The 26,981-nt window shown below is 34.4% G+C and overlaps 2 protein-coding genes across 2 annotated transcripts; both read right to left on the bottom strand.

The window, feature by feature from the left end:
- Positions 1 to 10,507: 10,507 nt before the first annotated feature.
- LOC148830758 (adenosine receptor A1) lies at positions 10,508 to 11,877 on the bottom strand. Its single transcript, XM_088919971.1, has 2 exons — positions 11,546 to 11,877; positions 10,508 to 11,216 (listed from the first exon to the last, which is right to left on the bottom strand). Exons 1-2 carry the CDS (start codon positions 11,875 to 11,877, stop codon positions 10,508 to 10,510), a joined length of 1,041 nt encoding a protein of 346 aa, XP_088776097.1.
- Positions 11,878 to 14,690: 2,813 nt separating this feature from the next.
- LOC148830757 (transcription factor Spi-B) lies at positions 14,691 to 20,743 on the bottom strand. Its single transcript, XM_088922364.1, has 6 exons — positions 20,584 to 20,743; positions 20,338 to 20,371; positions 19,852 to 20,008; positions 16,943 to 17,064; positions 16,236 to 16,380; positions 14,691 to 15,863 (listed from the first exon to the last, which is right to left on the bottom strand). The coding sequence occupies exons 2-6, from the start codon at positions 20,356 to 20,358 to the stop codon at positions 15,547 to 15,549; spliced, it is 762 nt and encodes a 253-aa protein (XP_088778490.1). The 5' UTR covers positions 20,359 to 20,371; positions 20,584 to 20,743; the 3' UTR covers positions 14,691 to 15,546.
- Between the last annotated feature and the right edge of the window lie 6,238 nt (positions 20,744 to 26,981).

Genomic DNA, 26,981 nt, shown 5'->3' with positions numbered 1-26,981 from the left:
CAGAGAGCATCAGCAGCGCATCGGAGCAGGAATCTCTCCCAGCACGTCGCAAGCCGCACCGAGCACTGCCTGGCACCGAGCCAGAGAGCACCAATTGGAAAGCAACAAGCCTGCCACTGCTTCTTTGTCCACGGGAGATCTGAATCCACAGAGATTGGATGAGTATTCAACATTCTGCATTACAGCTCGAGAATTCAGTTGTTACCACAACCCCAGTTGATATCAATTTAATTCCTATGAGTGATGTTCTTGTTTTGAGTATTTAGTGTAGAAGTTGTAACCAAGTTCATTTACAAAATGGTCTAAATGAATGATATACTGAACGTATGTCCCTCTTGGTATTTGTAACTCTTCGTGACTGAATATATATATGTGTTGTATTCTGCTAACCCTCACGATAAGATCTGTTATGTTTATATGCACATTTTATGTATTAATAAATGTATTTCGTGTATTAGTACCCGTGCGTGTGCGTTGAGTTGGATTCTAATACCATCAGAAGAATCATTTTGTGACTTGCTGCTACAATTAATAATTGTCCCAATTAAGCACAACCCCTACATTTACTGGTGCCTCGTGAGAGGATACCTACACCAATTAAACTATGTTTTGTATGTATGTTTTTGGATTGTGGGAGGAAACTGGAGCACCTGGAGGAAACTCATGTGAACAAGGGGGGAACATACACAACTCCACACAGATATCACACCAGGTCCATAAATAAACCTACTGTAGGGAACCAATTCTGCAAGGCAGCAATGCTAACCTCTACAGCACTGCACCACCCACATAGACCTAGTTTTAGATCAGATATGCAGCAATGGTTTATTTGCTTTTTTCTCACACTTTTTTATTCTGTACTGTGTGTACTCTTTGTGGTTGGCAGTTGTTTCTTTTTCTGATAAGTGATTAATATTTTCCCCCAATCTAATATTCAACTAAAAATGACCTTGACAAAATCTAATTTAGTCCTTAAAGGAATTAGACTATTAGACAATGTTGATGTGCTGCATGTTTTATTCTAGTTTAAGTTTAAACATTTTCATAACTCATTATGGTGGTAGAGTGAATAGCTAGAACAGTATAACAAGCTGAACTTAAAATGATTACAGACACAAAATTCTTAACAGGAAATAAAGATATGAGAAGTGATGACAGCAAATGCATAAATCAGCGACTTTTCAAAAGAGACAGTGTTATCTGTGTTGTTGAGGTGCTAAGAGAAAAAAACAAGCTTGATCATCTTCTGACACAACCATGGTTGCAGAGTGAGAGCAATTCTGTTAATTTATAAGCATTTACACACTGTACTACAGTATATCATACTTGCATACTCTTTCATTCTTATTTCTTCACACTTTTCTGCACATTCTTTCACATGTAACATTTTCCATACTTTTCTTATTTTACTGTTAAGCTCCAGTTAAGCAAATGTTTCTTTTTTAAGAGACTTTAGAACAAGGACACAAATCAAGATGTTGTAATTTCTGTATATCTGTAAGCAGATATTGTATTTTAGTAAAAGTAATTGTCTGAAATCAAAACCAAATTGTTTTTCGCTCTGCTTGTGTTCTTAATAAATAATGCAAACTTCATATTAATTTTTAAAATGTATATTTAAAATATTAACAAACTTCATATTTATTTCACGCATAGACTTACTGTGTGAGGACCTCCAGGAATGTCCTGATTATTGATGTAACCGGTTTTACACTGATGGACAGTGGTGGCATTACAAGCCACTCTTTCCTCTGGAAGATATCTGGGAACACTGTGTGGAGTCCTTCAGAAGAGATATTAAACTAGGTTTTGTATTTTGGATTTGCAAGAATGATTTTTGGCCAATTTCAGTAGTAAATTTAGCAATCTGGTCTCCCTAAAGTGCCCCTTTAATTCCACAGACAAAGCAATTTTTGACTTCTACTGATATAACGGGACAGCTGGTGCATAATGGCAATCCTGCATCACCCATGTGGATGCTACACTTCAGAAGTGAAGTCATCCAAAAAAGCTCTTCGGGATGACAATTACTCTATAATTGAGTGAATTTTTATATTTCTTAAAATTTATAAAAGCCCTTATTTTTTCATTGCATCAGACTTTGCTTGTTGCATGATTTATTTTTAAGCAAAAATGTGTAATTAGAGTAACAGTTCAGAATATTTTCTCAAACCAGCAAAAGTATTTTGAAGCTGAGTTCAAAATACTTTGAAAGCATGTGTGCAAAAACCATGGAGTACTTTAGAGTTTTCAAGATAAATCATATAATCATAAAGTTGCATTACAGGAAAGTGATAAATATTTCTTTACTTGTTATAATAGATTAAATTACATTTAGCATGGTACTTCATGAAAGGACTATGCAACAATCACTAGAGTTATATTGGTAGATAGAGTTAGCCTGGTATCACAGGAGGGCACACATTGTTGGTGTGGAATGTGAGAATTTTCACATGGGATTTATTTATATAAAAAGGTATATCAAAGCTAGAATGGGAGACTGGGGAGTGGATTTCTCTTGGTACTTTTGGACCTACTAGCAAGGTTTTCTTGAGAAACCTTTTTTGTGCTTTTTAAGCAATGTGTGAATAAATCTGGGATCTTTAAATTACATATCTTTTGAAGTGAAGCCTTCATGTCAATTCAAGGTACCAGTCAGGTGGTGTGAAGTCAAGAGAGATGTGAAGTAAAAACCTACAAATGAATAGAGAGGATTAGAAGGAAAAGAGTCTGTTGTTGAGAGAAGGGGGAAGGTGTAATCCTAGTTTCAGGATAATTTTGGTTACTGATGTCTTTCTACAATAGGAGTTGAGAAACCCCTCTTTGAGAACACAGACAGAGAGATCAGTATGATCATGGCTATTAAAGGTGAAATGAGAAACTATGGGCTTGGAGAGATATTTGATCCTCACAGCCTTGACATGTTCCCTGAAGCTGTCTACCAATCTGCTTCCTGTTTAAACAATGTAGATAGCTGGACATTTTGTGCAAGAGATGCAGTAAATAAGGTTGCTGAAGTCACAAGATGTCATCTGAGTGATCTAGAATTGTCGAATTCTTGAATGAGCATGGTACAGTTCTAATATATCCCTTGTGTACAGTTCTAATAGAAAGGCTGATGTACTGTAGTACTCTCTTAATTCTTAATTACACCACCCTTGATAGTTACTCATACATAGTCAATGATTATTTAAAAAAACAGTCTGAATACTAAATAGAGGGACACTATTACAGTACTTCATCTTAGACATTCCTAAACAGAAAATATATACTGTCATGATTGTAGTCCCTCCTCCTTAAGGGCGCTCCGGCTCTTTTCACTTTGGATAAAATTCTGTGCACCTGCCCCTTGTTCCAGCCTCCTTCCTGTCCCCCTTAAAAGCCAGACACTCAGTCAGTTCCGGGCTCTGCATCTGATTTCCATATCATGCGAGTCTGGGTCCTGATGTGTCTGGCTCCATCTGTCACGCCCCACGCTCTACCTCGGAAACACTGTTCTATCCCTGTCACACCCCACACTCTCCCTCGCAAACGACGTTGCATTCCCAGAACCACTGTTTTACAATCTCATCCCTGCTTTGAACCCATCACTTTCTCACATGCACCAGATTCCTCAAATTCTCACTCCCTAACCAATCAGTTAGCAGCCATATCACCCTGCAACTCACAACTGGCAACCCACTGAAGCTAAGCAGGTGTGAGCCTGGTCAGTACCTGGATGGGAGACCTCCTGGGAAAAACTAAGGTTGCTGCTGGAAGAGTTAGTGGGGCCAGCAGGGGGTGCTCACCCTGTGGTCCATGTGGGTCCTAATGCCCCAGTATAGTGACGGAACACTATACTGTAAACAAGCGCCATCCTTCGGATGAGACGTAAAACCGAGGTCCTGACTCTCTGTGGTCATTAAAAATCCCAGGGTGTTTCTCGAAAAGAGTAGGAGTGTAACCCCGACGTCCTGGCCAAATTTCCCTTTGGCCCTTAACAATCATGGCCTCCTAATAATCCCCCTCTATGAATTGGCTTCATTACTCTGCTCTCCTCCCCACTGATAGCTGATGTGCGGTGAGCGTTCTGGCGCACTATGGCTGCCGTCGCATCATCCAGGTGGATGCTGCACATTGGTGGTAGTGGAGGAGAGTCCCCATTACCTGTAAAGCGCTTTGAGTGGAGTGTCCAGAAAAGCGCTATATAAGTATAAGCAATTATTATTATTATTATTATAATCATCCAATCACACCCCTTTCCTTTCAGTATTTAAACTCCCCTCACACACCTTCCCACGCTCACTATTGAGAAGCCTCTTGTAGTATTCTCCAGTGTGCGTTTCCAAGCCTTTTGACTGATCTCCCATTATGAATCTTCTGCTTCCGCCTCTTGACCTCGCCTTCTGGATTTTGACCGGTACTGACCCAGTTCCTGTTTTTAATCCTTCATTGTGGATGGATCACCTGGCCATGGACTTTTGCCTGTTTCTTGGATTCGCCTATGGATTTATTTTTTGGACTGTTTACTTTGGCCATGCCTTCCCCATACACCTGCGCACCATGGACACGCCCCCTGTCTCCAGTCCTGTCTCCTGCATGACTTTTTCCCTAGTGTTTCCTCACTACTTCGGATTGTGTCGTCCGCATAGGGTCTGGAAAGAACGCTTTCGTGACAATATACAGTATGTTGTTTATATTTAGTCTTTATGATCAGATAAACTGGTTGCTGCTCTGCAATTTAAGCCTAATTTTAGATATAAAATAATCTTGGTGGTAAAGGCCGATGTGTTTCATTAGTTTGATCACAGAAAGCACTACTTGTGCTGGACTATCTTATGTAAATTATCATTAGATACTAGGATTAGGGTTTGTGAAATCTGAAATACTGTAAACATTTTTAGGCATTTATACAGTAAAGTGGCTGTAACAGGGCAGACAGATTTGGTTGATGAAAAGAGGGTGCAACCACTAGAAGGTGGCAATGTGACATTCCATATCCTGAATCTCTTGAGGACGTTAAGGACAAATCAAATTGGCTGCACCTGTAAACCACCTGTGTGCCAAGGACATGCAGACTGGCATGACATAAAGGAGCTCCGTAGGCACAATGTCTTTTATCATGTGTAACTTAGGAGCCATTTTTCTTATGTGAATTTGTTTTGCATAATAGTGTTTACAGGTTGTCTATAGTCTTTTTACAGTTTGTGTATATAGTGTCCTGCACATAGTCTGTGTGTTTACCCTTTTGTTTTTATGTTTTCTGACTGAGAGAAACAGTGTAAGTTTCCAATGCACTGTTTGTGCAAATTGAAATAAAGGTACTTGAACTTGAAAGAAGACAGTTATTGGGCAAACTGGCCAAACGAGTTCAATGAACTGAGGAGATTTTCAGGCATCATAACATTGGGGTGGTCCATTTGCTGTCTACTCTCCTTTATAATAGGGATTCCCTGCTAAGCTGCCAATCAGAGTGGATCTATTACAGTGATCTCTGTGTAATTGTGCAAAAACACTCTTTAACAACATTAACAAACATTAAAATAACCTTAAATTATAATTAAAACGTTTTTAGGAGGTGAATTATCAATAGCTCCTTATTCACTTACAGACAATGAGTTTACATATATATATATATGATTTATTTTGTAGCCCCTTCCTTTAAACTATTTAATACAGACTATTGTATTTTTTATTATTTTATGTCAGCAGCAATGTCTTCAAAATGGTAAACCAAATCCAAGATACACTTTTAGAAATGTCATGGAACTTTGTTGTTTTTTTAACTAGCTAACAAAATATTTTAACATTTACAAACGTTACTGGAAAGGATGTGATTTTGTTATGTTAGACAAAAGTGTTATGGCAGCATTATAGAATACCAGACTGAGACAGCAATATTGTGAAAATTGTTTTGGCAACGTCTCACAATTGCCATAATATTTTTAAATGTTAAATGTTATTTTTTTTAATTCATGTGTAATCTTGTTACATGTAAAGATAAGGGAAAGGTGAAATAAGAACTTGAAATACTGTAAATCTGAATTCTGCTGTTTGCTTTTATGATCTAGTGTGTGCTCTTATACATGGGCAATATTGTCAATGCAAATTGCTTACACTTAAAAAAGCAGCCAAAAAAGCAATGTAAATGCATGATTTACATTTGTCTCATACAACTGAAAAAGAAACTACAACACAGATGTGAAATTGACAAAACCACAGGGCATTTCCTTAGCCATAAACTAGACAACATGCAAAGTTGCATGACAGACAAATATTTTACTCCTTTACTTTAAGTGAACAAAAACACAACAATATAAAATGGTATCCATGCAAACTTTATGTAAAACAGAATACTGTACACGAACACCAATAGCAACATACATAATATGAATGTAAATGTGTATAGAAAACCTTTGTTTCTTTATCATAAGAAGGTCCATAATACAAGTACACTTTCACATTAGTCCACAGAGTGTTCCTTTATGTTGAAACATTCTGAAAAAATAACCTTTTTTTAAAAGACCATTTTTAAAAGTATGGTTTTATATATTTAACTCTGCAGAAATAAAACTGAAGTGATAATATAATTGATAGCAAAGCATTCTTGCAGTTTTATAGACTTGTTTTTTGTTCTTGTTAGGAGGACAAGAGAGGGTCTGTTAGACACAACTATTACAAATTAGGTAGTAATAATGTCTGTGGATTAATTTTAATACTTGTTCAAAAGTACTACTTGTAGTAGTGTAAAAATGTACTACTCCTACCACTTGTTGTTGTAAAAGTAAACAAAACTGCTTTTGGCCTATCAATTATAGTGACAGTTACAAAAATAAGCAAAGCACACAAAAAATAAATTATTGTAATTTAAAATGTTAAAAGTTATTTTTAGCAGAAAAACACATTCAATTTGTTGTCTTTAATTTAGGGGGTACATTACATTTTATATGTACGTAAAAAACAATGAGGTATGCATTAATATCACTTTATTAACCCTTTACAATTTCTTGCATTAGGAATTATCTTTTCGCATACCCCAGCTTGCTCTTCATGAGACACAGACACACAGATAGGGAGAGAGCCTGGGGTCAGAGCGCCGTTTTTAAGTAGTTATAAAAGAAAATAATCTTACCTCTGTTAAAAAAACACACACAGTTAATTGTTAATAACAGTCACTTACTACCATGTATTAAAACTATTTAATGTTCATGTTATGCATTATCGGATATAGGGAGTTTAGACATGAATTGCACTTCCTAAACAGGGGTTCCAAATACTGGTCCTAAAGGATCACGCCTTGTTTGTATTCCAGCCATGTTTAATTATTGGAGGTTTAACTGAACTAACAAGTTGTTTGATGGGAATATTTGCAGGTATTTTTGCATTTTTGTGCAAATCTTTGAAATTTTATGTTACTTATGAAATACAATTATTAAAAGACAGTCTGTAACATGTTTAAGAGCTTAAACCAATCAAGTAGTTCAGTTTAATCCTAATTTTGTAAGTGAGCTCTTGGTTGGAACAGAAAGAATCAGAAAATGTGTGGACCTCCAGGAACAGGATTGGGAACCTTTTATATTTTCTGAAATTAAAACGTCAGAGTAACAAAAAGACACAAATACTGTAAGTACTGTTAGGTGATGAACACGACTGTTGGAGTATTGTTAAATTTTAAGCATTTAATAGACATTATTACCACTTAACAAATGCAAAGGTACTATTGCAAGGAAATTTAATATTAAAAAAATAAAAAGTCTGTCTCTTCACTGAGAGTCTATCTGCCATTTGTTTCCTACTGATATGAAATGGTGCTTTATCGTTTTTGTGCTTTAATCGTATCTTTTAGTTTGTATACATAATGATACCTGTATACACGAAACATGCTAAAGCCATTATGGTAAGATGGTTAGCAAAAAAGGTCTGTAACCTCTGCTATAATTCATGGGTGACCATTCTGACACACTAGTGTGCCTGGTCCTTAACCTTTTAGTTGCATTTCTTCTGTTCAAGTTTTCCTTTACCCAGGGGAGAAAATCATTTCACTTCTCCTGGTGTAGTGGCCAGGTAGGGTATGAGATATGCCTCTTTCATTCTTCTGTCTGGCTTCTTGTATAACATCTGTATGGAACTCTTTCAACTTACTGAAGCTTATATAGAGCTTTTAGTAAAGCTTTCTTCTAGTAGCCCCCTTTTCTGTGTCAGAGCCCTAATATATTCCTTCTGTACTCCCACAGGGCCTCTCTCTCTCATTTGGTCCCAAACAGACATGTAGAAGGCAGTTGCACACTCTTCTATATTGTAGCAGGCAGGATACACTCCTCTTTTATTGCTCTGACCAATTTGTGTGATGCTATCAGTATGGTACTCTCGATTCCCATTTATTTTTCATGGCCTTTTACTGGCCACCATTGACCACAGCTCTTTGTGAGACACTCCTTAACACAAACAGTTTTCTAGCTGTATTGGTTGAACTAATATCACAGAGCAATGGAAATAGGAGTGAGGCAACACCTTGACAATGTTTACTTGAGTCATGCACTGATTTACTATATGCTTTACTTAGACTTTTTTTGGTTTGCACTTCCTGGTTGGCCCCAGATTATTTGTATACAGTAAGTATTTGATTCAATCTGACAAGGACAAGAGAAGATGCTAGCAAGGCATTTAAAGTATTGAATTTTCTTTTATTTTCAGTATGTCAAAGAATAGTGCACCTGAAAATGGTAGGGGTCATGGTATACAGAGGTGAAGTACACCACCCCATTCTTACTTTTCCCCAGTTGTCAAATGCAGAATTGCACTACTCTGTAACACTACCAGGTGGTGCAGGAAAGACTTAAATTTCCCAACCACCGCTGTGTGTACCTCAGTCGAGGTCAAGCGTTAATGTAAAAAAAAACTCAGGATCAGGATTCAATGTGGATTCAACAGTGCAAGACAAATTCTCTTATGGGCAATAAAGGTTAATTCACTTCAATTCAAATATTATTATATTTTGGATATTTTTATTTTCATTTACCAAAATTTCCCTTTAGTTACTTGATTCCATATTAAGTGGATTTAAAGAAGTAGGCTTCTACTACACAGATTACAATACTGGACTTCAAAGTACATTACCACATAGTCATCCAATGTGGGAGATTTTAATCTAATGGATCCAGGCTCCATTCATGACTTGTGATCCCCTTTCCAGAAAAAAGAAATATATCCTGTATATCCATGTCACAAAAACTGTAGCTAGGCTATGGATTTCTCACTCTATATAACACATACATAAAACTGTCAAGTACAGTGATAGCAGTTTTCTAAATATATATTTTATATAACAATTAATATATATATATAACATACATAAAATTATATTTTCAAGAAACACAATTATTAGACTAAGAAAAAAACTGATTAAATGAAGCTACCATGTCAGTAACATCTAACTCCACAAAAAGTGTCATCTATCGATGTTTTTTTAGCAATGAAGGGCTGAAAGCGGATGAAACGTAGTATACTGCAGAATTGCTTTCTGCTGGCACGAAATTTGATGCACATTGTAGTATTCAGTGTGTGTAGATGTACTGTAACAGGGCTCAGTACAAAAGCGAGTGAAATCACTTCCCTTTAGTATCTAGACTTTGTAAAAAAAACCCTTACATGCCCAAAGATCTAGGGAGTGTCACTGTGTACTCTTTTGTCAAAGGGACAAAGAGAGCTGCACATGTCACATGGAATGCAAAGGAAAAAATGATTTTTTATTGGTTTGTGATGCACAAAGGACACAAACAGCAGAGGTGTGGAGGGTGGTGTACTTCCAGGGGGAACTGGGGGAGAAGGAAGGGGGCCTGTGGAGATAAGCAGTCTATGGTGAGTTTACTGACTCAGATACACCCTAATTTTTATCAAACTCACTTTCCTTTGTTTTAATCCTGTTATTGTCTTTTCTGTGATCAAAGGAGATTTCCTTTTCTGGAAGACCTTCCGAAAATACTTTAAAACTAGGAGCAGAGACTGCAGATGATTGAAAGAGATTATATTACATTTTTTATGTAATGAGTTATGAATGTTATGAGTCTTTTTTTCTTACTTCTCACCATGCCTTATTATCTTTTACCTTTAGTCTTTTACCCAGTCATCCTAGATAATTATTAAAGGCAATTTAGTGAGTATTTAGCCGTTTGAATTTTTATGCACTGTTATAGTTTTATTTTTGCTCCCTCTAAGAAGAGGTTTGTACATACACATACTTGCCTGCATGTGAAAGTTAGTAGAATAAAATGGCAAGTATTGAACCTACCTACTGTATGTTGGTCTGTAAGTGTGATGGTGGGTGAGGGAGATCTGACAGCCTAGGTGTTTTTAAGATAAACTCAGCACCTTTTGTCTGTGTGTGTCCTTTCCTGACTGTGTATTAAAACATACTATCACTGTCTTAATCTGAGGAATTCAAAAATAGACTTTCCTGTTAAATACCTGTATAATTAAACCACCTTAGAGTTCCTAACTGAAGCTAATTCTCACTTGGGCCTCTATCACTCTACAAGGTGTTGTCGCCTTCGTATGGTCCTTTCCTGGACTTATCACACTTCATTTGAGCAACTTTATCAAATCTAACGGTACTGTTGCAATTGCTGCTGCCATTATTCTCAGCAGACTGGCTGGATGAAAAATACTTCTTTTCTTGAGGTAGGAAATATTTAGTCCAGATTTCTTGATAAGCCTGTTGGATTTTCTTGATCCTGAAAGGGTATATGATGGGGTTTATTGCTGAGTTTAAATGACTTAAAAGAATACAAACGTGGAAGACTGTATCAGACACAATTGTCTGTGGCCTGAAAAAAAAAATACAGTTCAATGTGTGCAGAGGCAGCCAGCACATAGCAAACAATAAAAGAACCAATGCCAAGGAATGAGTGAGTTTCCGTTCTTTCTGGTAATACATGCTGAATTCTGAAGAATTTGACTTGCCATTAAGTTGTTTTTTGAGCATCTGAAATATTTTCATGTATAATAATGCCATAACTAGCAAGGGGATCAAGACACATCCAAGGAAGTTGAAATAAACCATATAGGACATACACATTACAGATGTGAAAGTACAGTTTATGATGGCAGAGTTTCCTGTTGAATTCATACTTCCTTTATTATGCCATCCAAATATAGGGACAAGCCCCAGGATTCCTGATATCAGCCAGCACACTGCAACCCCTAACCAAGACTGTTTCTGTGCAGCAATCCTTCTGTATCTGCAGAAAAACAACACAATAAAAACCTCAAAAAATCAATGGCTGGAAATATGACAAAGTCATCTTGATCTTGTTTCTATTGTTCTGAAGAACAATATTACATTTCCTTTGTCTCCCACCCTATGATTTTTTATGCACCGTATTTTAGTAGTAGATGCCAGGAGACACCTTAATGGTTCAGCTCAGAATAATGGCCAAACAATATGGAATTTATTGACTTGTTTCCAAAAATGGTATATAATCTTTATGATGTAATTTTTGTTATATAAATTTACATTATATAATAAATCTGTTTACCTGTAGTTAAACAGAAATGACATATATCTTACCTGAAGGGCATCTTAATGCGCAGATATCTGTCTATTGCAATGGCCAAAAGAGAGAGAATGGAACTTTCAGTCAGTATCATCACAATGCAGCAGATGAAGAGACAACCATGGAAAGAGGTCTCCACTTCAGAATTCACAAAGATGGCTGATGGAATAGCCACAGCTCCAACCAAGAAGTCTGCTACTGCCAAGGAGACAATGAAGCAGAACGTGGGCTCTCTGAGTGAGTGATTGAGTTTTACTGCCCAGATGACTAATGCATTGCCCAAACAGCATGTAAATGCAATCAAAATTTCAAAAGACATATAAATGAAATCCATGTAGTCAGCCATTGCAAGTGGAATCTTGATAGCCTTGGTGACCTTTTTTAATCTGTTGCAGTATAAGTTTCAAGTCATTTGATGGAAGAATATTTTTTCCCCAAAACTCCTTTGAAATGTTCTTTCAACACTGGTCCTTCACTTTCAATTTTTCCATGGCAGGAACTTTCTAAACTTTAGTGGCCTCAGAATTCATTGTGATGATCACATGCATTTTTTTTTTCCTGAGAAGCATATTTGCCATTTTGAAATTAAAGAATAGTTGGTTCAGTATATCCAAAATGAGAGCAGCGCAGTCCGCAAGCTGGATTTGCTGTCACAGATGACTGAATCTGTCAGAAATACCCTTCATTTATAAGACTAATTTTAGCTTTGCTGGTGTAGATTTTTCTCTGTTCCTCGACTACAACAAATACATTTTGCTGTGTGCATAATCAGATATACTATATAAGCAATGTCACCACATGGGAGGAGCCTCAGTGTAAAACATCCCTGTTGATTGTTTGATTTTGTAAAATATATTTATACAGCTTTCACATAACATATTAATAACATGTTTATTAAATCATTAGGACACATCTTTCATTTTCAGTAACAATGCAATTACTTGAAGTAGTTCAAGTAGGTAGCTGTGTCAGCATGCGCAGGCTGCAAAGGAACAAGTAAAGGTTTATTCCATGCTGAAAAGAGATGTGTGTAAAGAAACTGAAGAAGGCTCCACAGCCAAAATGTTGTGTTTTTATCTTTTGTTTTCAGCATGGAATAAAAATGTACTTGTTCCTATGTAATTACTAGGCAAACTGTAAGCTTTGTAGACTTAAACATTTACTAATTCTGTGGATATTTTTCAAATTTTTAGATGTACTGTATGAATATTTTGTAAGAACCTTTTCATATCTATGAAAGCAAAAATATATATTATTTTATACAGTATATATACTTATAAATATAAGTTCATAAAGCTTACAAAATAATTCCAGAATGTTATGTTCTACTTTTGGTAATATAAACTTGAAAAGCATAAGTCTACTCAGTAGTTTTAAACAAAGATATTGTTACTCATAGAACCAGCTCTTAGGTTTCCTACTTGATTAGTAACAATGATCATTTTATAGGTCAGTTTATAAAATGTTTTCTATATATTGCCTGGTAAAGCTTGCACATGAGAATGATTTTAAAATACTGGAGACTTAAATTACTAAATAATATAAATAAATACTTATTATTACTGAATAATACTTTTGATATTTTTTTCAATTATATTCAACTCTCTGTATTATCATACATAGTACATAATGATGTTATATAAACATTTTGAGCTCCTAAAACAGTAGACGTTTGTTAAATGCTAGGTATCAGTAGTAAACAGGGTAAAATGTACCTCTCTATGTTACAAGTAGTGTGGCAAGTACTCATCCATTCATCTATCTTTTTCTTCTTCATCCTAAGGATCATCTCAGTGAGGGAAAGTATTCTTCTCTAAAAATTATCATATACAGTTCCTCATTTTTAAATTATTTTTGTCATTTATTTTTGTATGCCCTAAATCTAAATATATCGATATAGGTTTGCTATTTAAATCAAGCTCATCTTACTGCACATTCGGAAATATGAGATTGAAATCAACAGGAAATAACACTATCCCCTTGTTGGTCGCCTCTTTTTATGTTCCATTCTGTTGAACCAAGATGCCCCCTTGTGGTATTGCATTAGGACATCAGACACTTCATTATAAATTATTACGATACACTGCTATAAACAAATATTAAACTCTGGTCCCTGAGTTAACAGCAAATCTTATACTAAATATACCTTCAATTATAATCAATAATTTATTTTTATATGCTGTGTTAATTGTGCTAATATACATATGACAAAACCAATACATTTGACCACAATGATGAAATTGACTTGATGAATCACCTACTTTGTATTTATTTACAGCAGAGTCACTATAGTGATTTATATTGAACGTCTTGTTTTTATTGCAAATTTATTGCCCCACTATGGTAATGCTGAAGATCCAATGGATGTTAACCCTGGTATCCTAGCTAATTTCTACCCTGGGCTTGCACAATATGTTCTCCCAAATGTTTACCCTTAATTCAGCAAATAAAGCATTTTTTCTTACTTCTCAACATGATTTAATTTCTCAAGGGTTTGTGAATCATTAAAAGTTCTAGATTAAGTGTCCCCCCTCTCATGTTTGTGCTCTGGGATTCTTTGGGATAAAAACACTATACAGTTGTAAGGAGTTGCTTACTATGTTACTATATTAAATTTCCAAGCTACTGTTAAGCTAACACTGCTCACAATGAAAAAAGACTCATATTGTAATTTAATACAAGAGCTTACTATGATATTGAGAATCACTGTAATAGCATCTGGGATGGGGAAAAAAGAACTATGAAATTATATATAAGGATAGATTTAAATTCACTTAAAAATTTAATTGCAAAATCCCCAAGAAGCACTATTTTCCATAGCACTTTCAGGTTTGGGGTCACACAGTCATCCCTGCAAAATTCTGCTTCTTGAATCTTGACAGTCTACGGCCTGTTTAAACTTATAGTCATGTTATTGACTTGTTGACTTGCCTTGTCAGTATTTTTTAAATACTTCACAGGAATCTTTACAGTTTTTATTTACTTTCAAACAAATATTTTAAGTGGGTCAAAATGCTATTTCATAATGAAATTAAAATATAATTATTTACTACCTTCTACAAATCACAAGATGTTGGCATGCTACAATTTAGTTTCTGATATTAATAATACTGTAGCTTATACAGGTTCTTTCAGGACAAAGGACTAGTGGAGACGCGATAAGTGAACCAAGTGAAAGCTTTTATTCTTCTGACCAAAAACACACCATATATACCACATGAGGAGACTGACGGAACACGTACACATCGTTAGGGTGATCCTTCTTAACAACAAGCTATACAATTATATGGCTACACCGGACACTAAAACTGCTATGACACTATTTACATATGCAGGGTCAGCTGCTGGTCATTGTGCTGACCCTCAGACTCTCCCTGGCTACAACTCCCACCCTGCTCCGCGGTACTATGAGCGCCTAAGTGCGCTTCCTCCTCACCACCGGGTGAGGGCGTTACAACACATACAGTATGTAAATATGTATTAAATGTGAATTTTTTTTTTTCAATACAAAACGTGAGCAAAAAATAGACAGAAATATCACTTTTGGTAACAGCTACCAACAAAAGATTTAAAGACCAAAATCTACGTTTCTGTTAAATGATTACATTACAAAAATCTTTATAAATACAAAATCCTGTACATTTCTGTTCTAACTTGAACTTATCCTCTACTTATAAAGTAGATTTTTAAAAGTTTTTATAATCCTTAGATTTACACAAAAGTTTAAAGCCCATCAGCTTTCCTGTGTTTTTGTCTTCCTTTTTTTTCTGATTGTTAAGAAACATTAAGATGCATTTAAATATTAAACTGCAGTATCAAACTAAATTTTCTATGCAATACACAAAATACATCATACAACAAATTATCATAATTTGAATTGAATTGCGATTGATTTTCAAAGCACATTTTCAAATTAAACAAACAAAAGCATTTTACATTGCAAATCAACATTGTGCAAATACTTAGTATTTATGTGTCTGGGTTCCAGTGTTGATTATCATCCAATGGTTCAACACTAACATTCCTCAGTTCTCTTGTTGTTGCTCTGTAACCCTTTCAAGACCCCTTCGTTGAACTGATAGGTGAGCTTCCTCTTAACCTTACAAATCTCCCCCGTGCGAGAATAATTCCTCAAAGCACGAGCCATCTTCTGGTAGGTCATGGTTTTGCGATTCCCTTTTCTCCGGCCCCACATCTCTGCCAGTTTCTCTTTGTTCTGGGAAGAGAACTGAAAGGTCCCACTGCCAGACTGTACCCACCATATACAGCTCCGCATTGCAGGGTTCTGCAGCATTTCATACAAAAACTGGAAAAGACGCTCTTTCTTTTTACCTGCAAAAAGGCAAAAGGAAAGAATGGGTTAACTAAATAACTGTGCCCTGACAATAAATTACTTTTTAAAAATTAGACTTGCATATAACAGAATCAAGCTAAAGAATCTATGGAATTGTTTACTTTGTAAATTCTAATGAAAATATGAAAACCCAGAAAAAATATGGAATTAATCATCAAATCCCAATAAATAATCAGTAACTAAACAGGTAACTAATGCATGTACACATAGGAACACTTTGACTTGACATTTTAAAAATAATGGCAATTTAATGAAGCATACCGGCTTGGAAGAAGTACCAAATTAGATATTTCTCTTATTGCTCCATGTCTGTATTCATTATATGTTACCTCTAAAGGGCAGTATTCTACCTGTGGTTGATGTTAGAGGCAAACTGGAGTTCTTCTTTGTTCTTCTCTCAGTTGGCGAAGGGGGAAAGTCATAGGAAACTGAGCCTGTGGATTGTGAGTCTGAGTCACTGCTTGGATTGGTATCACAAAGACACTGGTAGTGCACCTGAAATGCAGAATCTTGTTAGGGGACTTTGGACAGATCCAAGAGCTCTTAAAGAAAAGGTAAAGAATGACTGAATGTCTTTACATGAAAAACTGAAATATTGCAATTTAATTTAATGTTTTAGCTAGGCAAGTGTATATATTAGGGAATTTCAGTCCATTATTTGACAAGCTCTTTTTGCTGATGGCAAAGCAAGAAGTCCTAAAGTATTATACTTTAATCCTCATGAGTGTCACGTGTTGGTCAGTCCTTGATACCCTTTAAGAAATGGTTTAATGGATTGTTAACATTAAATCTGATCTGAAACTGAGCAAGATAATCAGCGTGGCCTCCTTCTGTTTGTAACCTTTTCTTATGAAAAGATATGAGTCAATTTCATTCAAGAGAACTTCAGAATTCTTTCATGGCCTGTTGATATTCATGTTGATAATGCATCCACAATTGCCCAACATGTGTGATTGTTTTTTTTACTTCATATAGCAATATACAATACTACTATTATTATTACCTTATGTGTCTAAGTAGGTAAACTGCATAGTTAAAATATTCATGGTATATTTACCCATTCACTGTTGGAAGATCCAAACCACAGAGGCTGGAGCTGCGGGCAATATTCTGAATCATTTTTTGGTGCTGTGTTGTAGTGGTGCCACTGGTAAGGAAACCTTCCAGACCAACTGTTTTCTAGAAAAAAAAAACGTCAAAGAAATTTCTCACTTCAGGGGTCACAACTGCATTCTGCACTCACAGCTCACTGTTTTTCTCAGATTCCATTCTTAACTAAGAATACTGTAACTATTGAGCAACAAAACAAAACTATAAATATCACAAAAGTACAGAATACTTAAACCTGAAGTGATCCTAATTTACGGTCTGTTGTTAAAGGTTTTAATGTGTCCTTTTTTGTCTTTAAGTACTTGACAAGATGTTTTTATAATAAATGTATTTTCAATTTGACATCCCTCAATTGTTGATTATCTTACATGGCTACTTTCTTACTCAGTCTGATAGATAACCTGCCAGAAGCTATCATGGTTGGATTGATTTTGTTTTTTTAATCAATCAAGTGAGCATGAGAAAAAAAGCTAAGAGATTGGGGAAATGTGATATTGCATAATTTGAATGTGTAGAGGTTGAGTCAAAAAGCAAAGGTTTATAATTTTAGAACAAATAACAGAACTGAGGTAGAATGGAACAGGGTAGAAATAGAATCAGTACAAAATGAATGGCAGCAGCTTAAAGATATTTCCTTGAATCACAAGTTTTCTAAATTGTTCACTATTCTATAGAAAATGCAATGCAGATGTTCTTGTTTATTCAACTGTAGTTGTGGATTCAAACATCATCAAATATAGAATATTTAGATGATAAAAAAGCTGTCAATTAATGTCTTCATAGACGGTTAATTATCTTGGAAGTGCTAGACATTCAAAGTAAACTAATGCTTGCACTTGGATTAAAAATAAGTTAATAGACATGAAACCTAGGATGTAGACAAGATTTAAATGTTTAAAGTGGGGTGACATAATTAATATCATACCTCAGGATTCTAGATTAAAAACACCTAATCATACCAATTTATATAACTGATCTAGATTTCACAGATGATTAACTAGGTCAATTAAATAATACTCTGGATGAAAAAAAAATTTAAAAATACAATGATTGAATACCTGGCAGATTTAACTGAATGAATAAACATTTAATTTTGACAAATGCAGGTGATATACACAGGTAGCAAACTACACATATAAAATGTGAAACTCCAAGCTTGAAGAGGCAGCTAAAATTTAGGTGTTTATCTAGGCACATCATTTTCATTTTCCAAAGACAGATAGGAGGCAATAAAAAAGCAAGCAATGTTAATTAATGTTAAATTAACTTATAACTAATAAAATAATTAACTAATTAATATGCTAAAATAAAGTAAAATTAATGTATCTATTAATGGTTAAAAGCATAGAGGTCAAGCAAAGGGTAGTTATGTTAACATTGAACAATGAATTTAGTAAGTATGATCTGATTTTGAATACTGTGTATAATTCACATATAAAGATATTAATGCTGCTTGCCTGCAGATAGAGCAGTTAGAAAATGGGTGGATGGATGTTGCTGCTCTGGATTCACTTTGATACGAGTAACCAGATAACATTCCAGGTTTAAAGAAAAGTTCTACACTGATTGGCTATGTTCTTATGTTCTTGAGATTGTTTTGTTTGTGAGTACAGAAATTGCTGATTGGAATGGTCTGAGACAAGCTCTGTTGCATTATTGGTTTGTGTTTCTGAATCAAATTAAAGGTCCTGGGTTCTCATCAGTCCATGGAGTTCTATTTATGCTGCTTCCACTTTTCTGCCTCCTGAACCCCTGAAGATTTATTTTGACAATCTGGAGTTAGACCTATGACAACACAGCTGGCCACCTAAAGCCTATGTAACATAACATTTTTTGTGCTGTTCATGCTAGTTCGCTAGTGAGAGAACACTAATACTGGCTCATTTTTCTTTTCGCTGTATTCTCACAGGCAGCAATAGTGGCACTTCTCCAGCCCATTGAGATGTCATACAAAACAGTACATTAGAGAATAGTGTGGAGATTGTCAGCTACTTGATAGACCATTTATTTGTATTTGGATCTTGCACTTGCAGGTGACATTGGATTCCTTCACTAATGTCAACCAAAGGTGAACAATGACTCCAAGGGTACAGGAAATGCTCAATATTCTCTAAAGTGTGCCCATGAATCCTGCATTTATCAGATCTGGACACTTCACCTGGTCTTGTTCGAACTACCATCCTCAAAAAACTGTAGTACAATGCACACCGCACCTCCATCAGCGTCACAGCACTTGTTGAATGTGAGTAAAGAACATTTGGAAGAAATAATATCCACCTTTGCCTAGCCACAAAATATGTAAAAATATGTCAAGTTACATATTTCTATAATTTATCTTAGATTTCTACATAATAGATACTAAATCAATGGAAGGCAGCATTTGATCAATATGTGCCTGACCTAAAGCAAAAAGGGATCAGATGCCTCACACACAATAAGTTAACAGTAGTAGCAATCTTAATTGTGGTAGAATTTTCTTGTATTACAAGAGGTGTCCAGACATCTGAAAGGGTACTGTAGTAATCGCTGACAAATACTTATGTAACCTCTGAATTAACTGAATTAATTTCTTCTTGGAAAAAAGAAGAAACAGAGAACATAAACTGTATTTTATATTTGGATAATGACAGATTTATTAATTTATCATAAATAGACTGTAAAGCTGTTAAAATCTCCTTAATGAGTTAATATGTAACACACTGGGAAACATTGAATCTTAAATTAAACTAATAAAAAGATTAGCAGGCTTAACATAAACATCAACAAATCCAGTAAAGTAAATGCAGAAACAAAAGTCACTTTTGTTTTGATTGTACGCACATGATTGGAATCATGCCATTCAGGAAATTCCCTTACCTATAATACTTGTTTCTTCCTCATTCTTAAACATTTTGCCTGTGTTTTGTTCAACCTCTGCTGAGTGTTCATTTAGATATTCTTCAATTACATCCAGATCCACCTCGGCAGGGTATAAGCTCCAGTCACGGGAACCACAGTCTTGCAGGAAACGGATCTGAAAATGTACAAAATCCACCTCGAAATGTCATGGAATTGGAAAGACAATTCTACAGGAAATACCTTTTTTTAATGTTAGAGTACAAACAGGTGTCAAGAGAACAAAGCCAAATATGTGCTTAGATAACAGTGAAACTTTCCAGGGTTTTTCATATCGTAGTAAATTTAGAAAAGGCTTACCATTGATTATCATTTTGGCAACTGCATAAACTAACTGTACTATACAGTACAATCCATAGTTACTTTGTCATAGGCAGTAGTATATACAGTATGTCACTATCCACTAAAGTTTACCATTTTACAGAAAAATAATCAAAAATGACTCACTGTTTCAAGTGTTGCCAACATATTAGATGATGATCTGTAAAAAAATAAGACACAAAGGCAATAAAATCTATAAGTATCCAGTCTCTTTTGAATAAACAATTGCTAGCCATTCTTTGACCTACAGTTCTATTTATATAGTTACATATATAGAAACCTTCACATTCTCCATATAAACTTAAAAATAATTTCATGTTAAAAACTAAAATAACACTGAAAGCAAGATTTTTGCTAATTGAAAATAAATACCTTAAGCAGGCACAAGAGGTAGAATCAGGTGTGGAGTCACAAGTACTATAAAATTAGCACAATAGCAGTTATATAAACATGTAACAGCTAACTGTCAGGTGCTAAGCAAAGCTGTTACGATCCAAAAGAGGGCTGTCTCACCTGTACTTAGACTGTGTACTGAACTGCCTTTGTCAAGCACTGCCTTTTATATACAACACCCCCTGCTCTAAAATTCCCTCATGTGCTTGCCAATCTTTTAACCATCTTATTCTTATCATGTTATGCAAAGTTTCTCACAATGAAACTGTCACACAGAAGCTGAACAAGCAGAGTAACAGCTTTGCTTATCAGTACTTTTAAAATGTGTAAGGTTTCATTTTTCAAGTCAACTACTGTTCACTTATTATATTGTGTATATACTGTATACAGTATACCATTGGTTCTTATACAAATTGCATTATTCTAACAAGCTAATTGTGACCATTTCAATATCATCTTATAAAGCTTTACTGTGTGAAAGGTTTTTAGATGCATTATTAAAGGCTTTTAAAGCTGTTTCTCATTGACAAATACAGAAATCCTTCTCTGACACATTTATCCCTTGATGAATAATTTGTCTCCTGTAATAATGTAACTATATTATTATGATGGGACAATTAAATTATGTCATTTAAAAGCTACAGCTAAAGTGATTAAATGAAAGTAGATTTACAACATTTTTACAAGAGGTACTGTTGATTCTGTTCACACACGTGGTCATTGAAAAGACTAAGGACATTTAAAATCATGCCCCAACTTGTATGCTGACTGAAACACAAATGCCACTTAAAAAAAAGAATAATGCTGTATAAAGTATAAGGCATACATTCTAAGTTGCATATTGTGTTTTTGCATAAATGCTGTTTAAATTTTTCCTGCAACAGTCAGCTGCTTTTAGGAGCATGGTTTATGTATGTAAATAGACGAAGACAAGCACCCATACCTTAAAATAAAGCACCAAAGCTCATCACTGTTGCACATTCATAATGTATACGTAAATTAAAACATAAAGCAAGATGTTTAAATACAACACATCATTTTGTTTCATAAATCTTTTCAAACTTTGCTTCTTGTTATAAACCCTTGTTGACTGAAAGATCTTCTTTTCTTCTTAGGGGATAAAAGTATTAGCGGATATATACAGAACACTAACCTTTTGAGTATAATGTTAATTATTTTTTATGCAGTGGGTTGTACAATAATCCCACAACCCTTCATTCAGAACAGTGTCATATAGTATGTAAATGGACTTCCACAGAATAGGCACTGGCTATTTTCATACCCCAATTTATATAGATTTGATTGGCAGGCTTAAAGCTGAATTTACACTGCTTCTGATATGTGCAAGGTCTTCCCAAATATATTTTTATTTTTGCAGCTGGTTATCTACCCTGATTACATCTCCAAAGTAAATTCTGATATGGAATAGCAGTACAGAAAGAATGTACCCTTGAAAACAAACACAGATTGAATTTATATGTTAAATGTTTAGAAATAAAAACTAAAGTCTACAGTTAATGTTACTGTTGTTTAAACATTTTTGCCTATACCTGACAATAAATATTGAAATGATTACTTTTGATATCATCCACTGCTTCTCTTGAAAATCCTGTTTTGAAAATTATTTTTGTGAGATAACGTTATCTGTTTTCCATCTCTTTTAGGGTTAAACCTGCTAGCTGGGCACAGTTGCTAAATTGCTTGTTAAGAGCAGTAACGTGGGGAAACATCTCCTAAAGTGGCATCCATTGTATAGGACATTGGTGCAGACATAATAATCCACCAAAAAATTCAGTTACATTTAAACTACAGTAGAACAGAAGAAATGAAAGACCAAGAGAGAACCAAAGGAAAAAGCAAAACAAATGATCAAGTAAATAAGTTCTTATATTGTACCTAAATGCTACTATAGGTATATCAGACATACAGTTACTGTATATAGAGGTAGAATCTACAAAATTACCAGACAATTATGATGTTATTGGAATCACAGAAACCTGGCTATCTGAAAATAACAGAGATGGATGTAACATTAGCAAATACATACTGTACTAGAGTACTGTACTACTACTGTTCTGTACTAGAGAGACAGAAAACAGAGAAAAGGAGGATGTTTCTATATATGTAAAAAAAGAGTATTCGGGTATAATAATGAAATTAAGAAATTATGTGCAATATAACACATGATTTCAATGTTCACAACATAAACTGGTTAAAGTTAGTTTCATTGTTAATTATAGCTTTTAACCAAGTTTTTTAGAGTATCCACAACAGAAAATGCTTGTATTTAATCTTGTCTTTTCAAACAATCAAGACACAGTGATACAAAGGGAGGTGAGAGAACCATTAGGGAACTCTGATCATAATATGGTGTATTTGGAAGTTTTTAAACTGTTTAGGTTGAGTTCAAAACAAAAGTTTACAATTTCCAGAAATAAATTCTGAAGGAATTAAACACAGTAAAAGATAAGTAAAATGGGATAGGACAAACAGAAATCAGTGGAAAATGGCAACAGTTGAAACAAATTTTACTTGAAGAAAAAAAAATAATTCTAAAAGTGAGTAAATCAAATAATTTAACACATTCTTTAGGAAAACTATAAAGGAAAAGAGAGTGCTTTAAGGAATTTAACAAAAAAAACAATAGTCCAAATTTGTACAAAGTAACAAAAGTAAAATCTATTGCAAACACAGGTAAAAAAAAGATTATTAGAAAGACCAAAAGAGAAAATGAAAGTAATATCACAATAGAGGCAGTAATAAATAATAAAAAAATATTTTGAATCTTGCATCAGCAAAACAACTATCAAGGACGAAATAAAATATATCAAATATGAGAAAAAATGGTAATCTTCTAAAAGTATACTGTACTTCTTGAAGCACTTTGCTCGGGCACTCACTAAGGAAGAAGTCAGCAACTTGCCGCAGAAAGTATTAGCACAGAAGAGGGAGAAGTGTTTCAAATACTAGAAGCAACCAAGATTAATAAATTCCCAGGTCCTGATGCTATCTTACCAATTTTACTCAATAAAGTGAGAAATGTTATTCAGAAGCCATTGACACAACACTCCCAACAGTCCCTTAAGACATGGGTTATGCCCATTGACTGGAGAATTGCCAATGTAGTCTCCATCCATAAAAAAAGTGTGAGAAAACTGAACCTAGTAATTACAGACAAATAAGTCTTCTGTTACATGTAAGGTAACTAGAGTTGCACTTATATGAAAATAATATCCCCAGAAATGTTTAGTATAGATTTAGAAGCTGGAGTTGCATAACAAACTTGTTAGAGTTTTGTGAATAGTACATATAGGGCATATGATATGGTGGATTTAGATATTCAGAAGGCTTTTGATAAAGTTTTACATATAAAGACTAATTCTTAAATTGCATGCAGTAGTCATTCAAGGAAATACAAGTGTTTTGATTGAGGATTGGTTATTACATAGAAAACAGAATTTTCGGAATTTACACGACTAATTCCCATACAGTTAATAAACTAATTAAGTTTTCAGATGATACCAAATTAGGAGGATTAACAAATATTAACAATTTTAATAGCAGGAAATTAAATTCAAACAAATTTAAATAAAACTCATGAATGGTCAAACACATGATAGATATGACAGTTAACATTTAATGCAGAGAAGTGAAAGGTATTGTTAAAACATTCAAGATGGCTTCATTTAGAATACTTTGTCCAATTTCTGTGTACACCTCATTATAGAAAATATATGGATGCTTGCAGTCCATCAAGAGAAGAGAAACCAGATCCATTCTCGGGGTCCTATACTGAGAATTTAAAGGAAATTAACAGTTCTAGTCTTGAATATAGAAGATTATGAAGTGATGTGATACACATATTTAAAAGCCTTGAAGACTCCAACAAAGTCAACCCTGCAGATATCTTCAGAATGAACAGTGAAAGAGTAGCAGCAGGAGAGAAGTGGAAAGTATGTGGAAATAATTTAAAACCTAGATTATGAGGTACATCTTAATGTAATGGTTTGTTGGAGTATGGAACCAGCCACCCAGCCATGTTTTTAAAGCTAATACAGTAGTTTATTTCATGAAATGGCTCAATGAGATCCATGTGTCATTTAACTGCTAACTGCTAAAAAGGCTAGATGGGCCTGTTTGGCAGTTAGTAGTTAAAATGGCCTAATTGCACTTCTGTCGTTTGCAACCTTTCCTTTGTTCTTATTTCCTTATATCTGGTCTGAAAAAACACTAACTTTTGTATTTTTTTTGTATTTTGTATTTTTTTTTGTAACTGTGAGTTGGAGGGAGCAGATGATCATATACGATGTGAATCATGTCGTTGTAAAAGAGTACATTTAATTAATTTCTGTAGGATTTATTGCACTAAAAGTTGTTAAAAATAAAAAATAACTTGTTAAATAGTATTTTGCTTTAAACTAATAATTTTCCTATATATTTAGGATTTTTTTCTGTATGATATTGATTGATATAAAAACACCTGTACAAATCCCAGCACATAAAAAATAATTATGCCATTTCCTTTTACAACCAATCAAATGCCCTTCATTCAAAAAACAGATCTACCTTTTTTATCTGATAATATGATTTACAAAGAATGCATTCAGTTACATTCTACTGATTGTTTTTATTACAGTCTTTATTTTTTATTATATTATCATATTTTGGTCAATTTGCTGAAGTTACATTCCGTTTAGCCAGATTGATAACTTCACTATCAAGAAGACAATCACAGAGGTGTTTAAAACTTCTGCAAAAATACTAAACGAGAAGGGGATTTCACTTTGGTGTATTAACCTCAACTTAACTACATTAAGAGTAGGAAATGTTTAACAGAATATTTTGTCAAAGAAACTAAAGATAAATGCACCTGGAAAATAGTACTTTCACATCCTGTTTCATCCTGACTAGAAACAGAGGGTTCCTGGTCAGAGTTTTTAGCAAATCAGGCCAGTAAACTTCACTAGGTTTCACATCAGTTTTAAAACAAAATTAAGTTTGTTCTTTTTCTCTGATTTTTTTCTTTTAACTGCCTTAGTGATTTATAAAAGACAATAATGTTAATTTTCTATAAAATCAGTCAAAAGCAAAACATACAGCAATTGAGAAAAGGGATCAGTGCTCAATTTCAGAATGCACAGGCATTCTAAAAGCCTTTATAAACATGACATTTAAGTAATTATAAATGATAAAATAATAAAATAATGTGTAGATTTAGCCAGTTATTTGGTGCTGGACTTTACTGTCAAATTACATAGCATTTTACATGAGTTACAGTAACTTCTATTATTTACATGGAGTATGCTCTTCAGATACAGTACAAATGTTCAAGAATCACATTTTAGGTATGCTCTGTTAGAACCTACGTACACCTGTCACACCAAAGAGAGGCATAGTACAAGGCACGAAGGCAAAGATCTAACTCTAAATCCTGGTTATTATCAGCACCAAGCTGTAGCAACCTGAGCCACCTATCTAGTCTCATTCACATTATTTTTAAGCAGTTATTATTCCACTTATCTTGGTATGTTCTGTATATTTTAGGCTGTAAAAATAAACCCAAAAAATATATCTTGAAACAAATAACAAATTTGCATCAGCAAAATATAGTTTTATACAACTTTTTTGTTATGTTTCGGTTTTATGATTTGTTTTTCTACTTGCATATCTGCTGTATATATTGTGTGAATTTGTGTCATTATTACTTTCTGTATTAAGTGAAAAACTACATTGTTCCCACTGGTATTTCAATTTGTGTGTTGTTTTGTAAATATAAACATATTTAAAACCATATTTTCCCCCCAAAATGCCCTTAGCGTATATTCCACAGTTCTCAAAAATAAAAAAAATGCCAGGATTTTCCCTGAAGTGCTGAACTCTGAATAACCTGTTTAACTGCTTGTCACTGGAACCGAGGATGAAGTGACCATATTGCTAAGTATAGTAGTTCTTCACTGAAATTAATAGTGGCAATTTAATTTTGTTACCTAACAAATCGACAAGTTTTTTCACCAGTATGAAAAACACATATATCAATATATAAACTTATTTTATTGATCTATTTAATGAATTAATTATTCTTTGTGCATCCTGTAATTTTAATTAACATTTCTTTAATTTTAGTTTTTAACCAAAACAAATAGTATATTTTAAATTGTAAACTGCCCTCTGGATGATTAAAGTATTTTGAATTGAACTGAAATAAACTAACCCTAACTGGTAACCTCCTTCACGTCTCCCCATGTGTACTCCTAAAACAAAGCTGCAACAGAAACCCCATGTAGCAAGGCCTTGACGTGACTTGACAGTAGCAGCAATCTAAGCTGCCACCAAGACAGAGCAGAAGAGTGAAGGTATCCTATGCAGTGCCAGAATTC

This window comes from Atractosteus spatula, chromosome 7 (genome assembly GCF_055471065.1).
Source record: "Atractosteus spatula isolate fAtrSpa1 chromosome 7, fAtrSpa1.hap1, whole genome shotgun sequence".
In the NCBI taxonomy this organism is placed as follows: domain Eukaryota; kingdom Metazoa; phylum Chordata; class Actinopteri; order Semionotiformes; family Lepisosteidae; genus Atractosteus; species Atractosteus spatula.
This window is presented reverse-complemented; position numbering and strand designations above follow the sequence as displayed.